At 31.1% G+C, this 8,057-nt stretch overlaps 1 protein-coding gene and 1 non-coding gene across 3 annotated transcripts in view; one reads left to right on the top strand and one right to left on the bottom strand.

Moving 5' to 3' along the window:
* Positions 1–4,568, bottom strand: part of LOC106473205 (translation initiation factor eIF-2B subunit gamma-like) — a 30,617-nt gene extending 26,049 nt beyond the window's left edge. For both annotated transcript variants that reach the window (XR_002613614.1, XM_013933886.2), the window contains exons 1-2: positions 4,447–4,568; positions 713–910 (exon numbers count right to left, since the gene is read on the bottom strand). Coding sequence is in view for 1 of the 2 variants with exons in the window: in XM_013933886.2 (XP_013789340.1) it covers positions 713–860 (148 nt within the window). In the remaining variant the exon portion in view is untranslated. The remainder of the gene's footprint in view (positions 1–712; positions 911–4,446) is intronic.
* Positions 4,569–7,531: 2,963 nt separating this feature from the next.
* Trnam-cau lies at positions 7,532–7,604 on the top strand. The gene has a single exon. It is a non-coding gene; the product is annotated as a tRNA-Met (tRNA).
* The last annotated feature ends 453 nt before the right edge of the window (positions 7,605–8,057 follow it).

The following is an 8,057-nucleotide window of genomic DNA, read 5'->3' as shown; positions in this document are numbered from 1 at the left end:
GAGAACTGATTTGTAATCAATACGCTGTACATAGAGAGAACTGATTTGTAATCAATACGCTGTACATAGAGAGAACTGATTTGTAATCAATATGCTGTACATAGAGAACTGATTTGTAATCAATACGCTGTACATAGAGAACTGATTTGTAATCAATACGCTGTACATAGAGAACTGATTTGTAATCAATACGCTGTACATAGAGAGAACCGATTTGTAATCAATACGTTGTACATAGAGAGAACCGATTTGTAATCAATACGTTGTACATAGAGAGAACCGATTTGTAATCAATATGCTATAGAGAGAACTGATTTGTAATCAATACATTGTACATAGAGAGAACTGATTTGTAATCAATATATTGTACATAGAGAGAACTGATTTGTAATCAATACGTTGTACATAGAGAGAGAACTGATTTGTAATCTATACGTTGTACATAGAGAGAACTGATTTGTAATCAATACATTGTACATAAAGAGAAATGATTTGTAATCAATATGTTGTACATAGAGAGAACTGATTTGTAATCAATACATTGTACATAAAGAGAACTGATTTGTAATCAATATGTCACATCCTTAAAGTTCATTGAGCTTTGCTATTAACAAGGGAATACAAACATCTTAACAAAATATTTAATAAAACCTTACATTTACAACATCACTGTCTGTATCAAAGCTGAGAATGTAACTGTGAGAAAGCTAACCTTGAAAACCATTTCTTTTTAGAAGGTTTAGGGGATACCAAATCATAGGCACATTTCCAACAGGTAGAAGGCACTTTGGACATCCTGTTGTTAGTTCTGTCATACGGGACCCACGCCCTGCTGCCATGACAACTGCTTGAAACTCCATGATAGACAGATCAAATTTACAAACTCAATGCTTTGGATACTACACACATTCTGAAAGTATAAGGAACAAAATAAAATAAAAAATAGGACCAAAAACAGTCTTAAAAAATATAATTAGTAAAACACAATACTAGACATTGAGATATAAGGATTTTGTTAGATTAATAAACACTCAACATAAAATACTGTAGACCACAGGTATGGAACTTTAGAAAAAACACAAATTAAAGAGGCCAACATCTTCACCACGCAAACTCAATATGGCCAATTTTGACACCAGAAAAATTAAGAATTGTTTACATCACTGCTTAGGACCTGCAAGATGGAATTTTTGTATCAAATCCCATGTATGTTAATTGACATACACACACATGAATAGTTCACAAAAACCCCAAATTGTGCTTTGAGCAAAAAATTGAGCAAAAGACATAAATTCCAAATTTGTCTATATCTCTGTTTCTGACCCATAAAAAAAAAGTATTTTCCTCCCAAATGCCATGTAAATTGGCCAAGATATGGCAGAATAATTGTCAAAAAACCCTCAAATTATGCTTTTGTGGCATCTTGACCCCCTATAATTACTAAAAATAGACAAGTCCACCAATTTTGTTTGCCAATGTGTAGGACCTATAAAAAGGTATCTTTGCACCAAATCTCATGTAAATTGGTCAAAATATGATTAATTAGTAATTAACCAAAAACCCCAATTTATGCTTTTTTGTGAGCTCTGACCCCCTAAAGAGACTCAAAATAGTTAAATCCAACTCATTTGTATGTCAATGTGTTTGGCGCATGAAAATTTATATTTTTTGCCAACTTTCATCTTGATTGCTGTAAATATGGCTGTACACAAACCCAAAATATAAATTTTTGGATTGTTTTACCTTTGACCCCATAAAATCCTTAAAAAGGTCAAAAAAAAAAAAATGTAAAAGTTTCTGGGGTACTGAACCAAGGTATAATCCTACCAAGTTTCAAGTGAATCCACCAGGAAATGAAGGAATAGCAATCAAGTGAAAAGTGTTTGGAAGAAGAAAAGAGAAAGAAAAAAAAACAATAGTAAAACAGTACATCTCTGAAGAGACATAAATACTGATTACATATACAGACATCCCAAAATACAAGTAGTTAAATAGAAAAGTACATCACAAGTATATATATTTCAAAACAAATAAACCCCACAATTTAAATATTAAAATAAAAGTTTTTAAATAATATTTATAAACTATTCACTTTTGGTTGGTGGATGTTGATCATGATATACCTTTTGTTTTTTTTGGTAGGTAGATGGTGATGTAATCATGATGGATTTTTGGTTGTTTTGGTGGGTTGATGGGGATCATGATGTACTTTTGTTTGTTTTCATGGATGGATGGTGATCATGATTTACTTTTTGGTTGTTTTGGTGGGTTGGTTGTGGTCATGAAGTATTTTTGGTGATTTTTGTGGATGGATGGTGATCATGATGTATTTTTGGTAGGTGGATGGTGATCATATTACATTTTTCAGGCCATTTGTTATAAACTGAAAATGTTTGATACATATTTGAAGAGTTCTATATTGCTCTAGAATAATAATTATAACTCATATCATAATTGACTGTGTCAATTAGAATGAATATGTTTGTGCAGTAATAAGATCTTATGTTGATTATTATGAAGTCTTTAAGTTCATCGTGATCACCATAAACTTACCAAAACAAAAGTATATCGGTTCTTTGAATATATACACACAGATCTATAAGTGCAAGAATCACCTAATCCAGTCACTATTCTTTTACTTAGTTTAACAGGTTTGTAATTCTGGGAAATTTTGGAAGCAGCCATGTAGCAAGACATTTCTTTATTATTAAAAAGCAAGTATAATTACTGTTAATATTGAACATAAACATACAAATGTATACCTGTATTAAAAATGCCTCTAAGTTAGATATTTTAACAATGGAAGTTTGTTTTATAGGGAAGTATGGCCTAAGCTTCAACTATAAGAAGAACAAATGACCTGTCACCACATCAAGCGACTAGTGATACTCATGGCCTTGCCTCATCAAGTGACTATTGTTACTCAAGCTACTAGTGTTAGTCATGACCTGAGCATCTCTAGCTACTTGTGCTTGACTGAAAGGACCATGTCAGATAGTCATAAATAACCAGTTAAGCCAAATGCTTACAATTTATTGCTGGATAATTTGGGACACACTTTCTAATGGTGTTTTCATGTTGCATGTAAAATAATTAATTAATTACATTTGTGAGAAGTTTGAAATATTATATGAAACTGGTTATAAACATACCAGAAAAAAAAATTTTTGATTGAATATGGTATCTTTATAAAGTAAGTAATGACAAAATAAAAATTTTATATTGAAGGGTGTAATAAATATTAAAACAGTGTTTCTATCATGAAAGGATATGCCACACACACATTGTCAAGCAGTCAGAAGTGACAAACATTAAATGTAAAACATATTGTTAAGTAGCTACATCAATTAATACAAAATTTGTGTTCAGCATCTACTATCTTCACACTGGGTATGAAGACTGTGGAACAGAAACCTTGAAATTGTAAATGAACGTTTTTCCACATTTGTATTAGTGGTGAAAAAAACAGAAAATTTCTGTCTTTTCATTGTGACATAACACAAAACTTACTTGAAAAAGTTTTTAACTGAAAACTTCATCTTATAGAACCAAGTTTGTTTTTCAAAAAGACTTCTAAAAATACATTTATTTTACACTTGGGGAAGAAAAACAAAACATGAATGTTACATTTTCTTTACAAATGACCACACGTGTAGAATTCTAACATTTATTCATGCTTTGTTTCCACTGCCATTGAAAAGAAAGTTGGTTATAATTTTTACTTTTCTCGAAAGTGGGTGTGTGAAAACACCCTTGAAGGATCAAATGGTCCTTTGTTGTCCATCGTTCTTTTATAATCAAAGAGGCACTGGGCATGAATTTTAAAATTTATATAGAGATCTTAAACTTAACTATAGGTACTAAGGTTAAGAGTAACAAGATACGGTAAGAAGTACACTCATATTCATCCCAAATATCGAGCTAGTTACTCTTTTTATAATTTGACACTTACTATTATTATAATGCTAAGTGTAAACTGTACAAAAAAGGAGTACCTAGATTGATATTTGAGCTAACTCAGGATATAATATATTACTGTACATTTACATTCATCACAGTGGACATCCACCAATTTAATAAGATATGCTGGATCACAACGTTATTAATATTATTTCCACAAGACTTTACTATCACTAACACTAGTATCAGTATTACTAGCAAATGCTTAGGCTATAGTGAGGTGGTTAAGTCACTTTGAACCTTAAAAACTGAATCAAAGAATGACTGAAACTTCAAAGACTATATAAGTATATTCAACTTGTACTGTTATAACTTATACTTTATAGTTATATTATGGGAAAGGACTAACCAGATGTGAAGAAAAACCAAACCAACTTAAAAGTTAAACATTCCATTGTTACTGTTTAGAGTTAATAGAAAGTGTAATTATATGTGTGTGTGTGTGTGTATATTCCACCCAAAAAATAAACAAATTTTCATACTTACAAAAGGAACGTACGTAAAAATCTACGATTTCAATACCGTAAGCAATTGACTTGGTTTTTATAATAAACTTATAATTTATATTACAATATACTTCCAGTTCTACAATTCAGTGCTTGGACTACAGCGCGCTCTCACAAAACTAATAAACTATGTAATACTTTATCTAGTAAAATAAAAAATAGATTTGATTATTTTACAGATGTTTCTTAACACATTCTTTTTAATTAGACCACTTCAAATTTTAAATTAAATATATTTAAAATGAGCATTTTAGTCTAGTTTGTTTGTTTGTTTTTTACCACAAATCACTACCCAGTCTATCTTTATTTCTCTTTTTAAACTAGTCCCTTCAGCTGGACCTATGGCTGCCCAATACTGTAAACTTTACAGTATGCTGTAAATTACATAAACCAGCGAGGTGAGGAAGATTGTTAGGCCTGACAGAACATGAAAAAACCATCTTTTATCATGAATGTTTTCTTCACATTCCTCTTATTTATTTGGCAAGGTAGGAGTCATCTTCGGCTAAGACAGTTTCATTTTTCTAACAGAGTTGTTTGCTTTTGGAATGGGTTGCCTTCGGATGTTTTAGAGACAGTATATTTAAGTCAGTTTAAGAAAAGGCTTGATAAGTATAAGAATGATAAGGGCTGGCTTTAATTTTTTATTTTTTTATTTTCATTTAGTTTAGAGGATGAAATAGCCGAGATGGACAAATAGGTCCCACGTTGTCCCAAAACATTATGTTATGTTATTCTCCGCGATTTGCTAAGTTGTGAATTTCAAACCATAGTAATAGTTTTAGTAACTAAATAAAAGACAAAGATATTTTTTATTTAGCATTATGATAATTTTGTAACATGTTTATTGAACTGTTTTCACACAGCTTGTTCTCAAACGTTCAAATACATTATATATTTTTGTTCTAACTGCCATGATTGTATTTGTTGTACTACTTCAAATTTTCAGCCACAAATAAAAACCCTCGTCAGGAGATACTCTGATACAGACTGTAAAGTTTTCATTCGATAGAAATCAGTAACTGGATTACTCACATGCAACTGCGTAGCATACTTTTTCATCAGCTTTACCACGTAATATAAAAGTATTACCAAAACTTCAAACATGTTATTTGTACAGCTTATATCCCTAATCATAATACTTTACTGGTTTAAAAGTTTCATTTTAAATATATATATATATATGTGTGTGTGTGTATATATATATATCTATACATAGGTTTGACCGGAAGTCTTTGGGAATTCCTATATTTTCTCGGCCTTTTCTTCTTTTACTTTATAATAGATGTATATACTTATAATTTCTTAAACCATGCCCTGTTGAATTAAATATTTCTACATGCACTTACATAACATTCCCTTTGTTACGTCTCTGGTCGTTTGTTAATTACTCGTAAAAATTCTTTCCGCAGAACTTCAGGGATACAAGTCATTTCTCAAACAAAACTAGTTTATTCTTTTTCAATTCAACTTCGCAATACACTTAATTTCCACAGTCATATTAACTTAAACACACGCTATAATTTACAACGAACGATGCACGCACTTTACTTACTACCGCGCTTGACTCAATTGTCCATCTATTTCTTCAATCTCTCTGTCTGCTATCCAATCCCAATTAAAATTCAATCAAAATATTCGGTACTGCTAAACAACTTTAAACTTAGTTTCTTTAATGTTAGTGAATAGAACAATGCTGCCTCCTGATTTCTTATGAAATATTAGAATAAAAACAAATATACTTTTCTAGATAAATGATTTGAATAAGAAGGTGTTACGACAGCGGAAGTCACGTGATTCTGGTAACACGTAATGAGTTCTAGAAAGATCGGGGAACATCACGAATAATCCAATATTTGCTAGGCGCCCTCTATTCTTGTATATAAGTGCGCCAGACAATTGAAGTTATGAGCCAACAGCGTGCTGTATAATTTACAAGAGCCCCCCCCCCCCTCAGTGGCACAGCTAAAACCGGGTTTCGATACCTGTGGTAGGCACAGCACCGATAGCCCATTGTGTAGCTTTGAGCTTAGCTACAAACAAAATTTACATTAGTTTATAAAATGCACCAAAAGTCAAAATTGTGCAATATAATGCTTTTGAACAATTATTTTTGAAAACAAGAGGAAATACTCAATAGCCGCGGCACATGAAATTCTTTTAGGCAGGATTAGAGTAAATCTATGAGACTTTGGGAGTGGTCAAATACATCAATCGAAAGGGATTGACCTTCTTAGTCCAAAACTGTAATTAGATCTCTAATCGGTCAAGAGATGATGGAGCTATGAGCTAAACGTTTGTACTTGAAAAAAATACTCAGAGCCGTTTTATGAGCCGTTATGTAAATAACTGTAAAAAAAAAAAACGTCTAGAATATTTTATGAAATTAATCTTCCATTTGTAAATATCGTTACCTAAAATATCAGCAGATGACCCAACTAGTAGATCGTTACTTCTTACTTTTATATTTTGTAAAAAGAAATAATGCGAAATTCTGTTTATGCTCATCGAATTTATGTTTTTTTGTAGGTATTTCAAAAAACAAAAAGAAGTTTTACTTATTAATAAAACTTTGAAGTAAAAGAAAAAAATCTGCTTAAAACTGTTTAACTATTTTGACACTTCCCTTCTACTTTTTATCTGCTAATTTTTAACAGGAACACATGAAAAAACTTTGTTTTGTTTCATAACTTCCTGTACTGTGATTTTGAAGATATTTTTCCTGAAGCCTAAATCGATTATTAAATAAAACTTAAGTATCGTGAGTCGATTTTATAATATATTTATAGGCTTAGTCCCTAAAAGTGTGTAATAAATTAAAAATATTATGCTTCCTCTTTAACAACAAAAGATCTAAGTCGCCAAAATTGTATCTATATTCATAATAAAAACTAAATCTTATAACTAATGTAACACGAAAGAATGACTTAATTTTGAATTTCTTATTTTCAACCATAAAATTTAATGGCCGGGTTCAACTGAGATCGTTTTATGGGAATTCAAGCACGCAGGTAAACTTACCGAAATTATTGTTTTAGTAAGATAGTCACAACACATTATACAGTGCCTCGGTAGCGCAGTAGGCAGCGCGTCAGTCTCATAATCTGAAGGCCGTGAGTTCGAGCCTCACCCGGGGCAAATAATTTTAAAATAGTTTTATTCAATTGCCAATTATGTGTTTTTGCAAACACAAAAAATTAATTATCCTACATAATTCAATTTTTGTTAATACGAAATGACGGTCTATAATCAGCTTGTATTTTTTAAATACATGACGGTCTCTTGTTTTTAATTTTCTAGCTTAATAGTTACCAAATTTAAAATTTATTTGTCTCCATAATTTAAACCACGAGGGCACCTTCCATTACTGTTAATAATAAATAAATCAGAATTGTAAATGTATTTCATTATCCGTTTTTACCTTTATATCTTTGAATAATCGACTAGGGTTTTCTGAACTTGAATATCACAAACGACGAGGACAAATGAAAATTAAATACTTTAATTCAGACGTACATTGTTTAGCTTTTAAATCATTAATTTTTGCAACAGGTTTCCGCAAGTGAAACTTGATTACCCCAATTTTTTTTT

The sequence above is a fragment of the Limulus polyphemus genome, unplaced genomic scaffold (assembly GCF_000517525.1).
Source record: "Limulus polyphemus unplaced genomic scaffold, Limulus_polyphemus-2.1.2 Scaffold5968, whole genome shotgun sequence".
NCBI classification, from domain to species: domain Eukaryota; kingdom Metazoa; phylum Arthropoda; class Merostomata; order Xiphosura; family Limulidae; genus Limulus; species Limulus polyphemus.
Note: the sequence above shows the minus strand (reverse complement) of the source record. Positions and strands in the feature narration are given on the sequence as shown.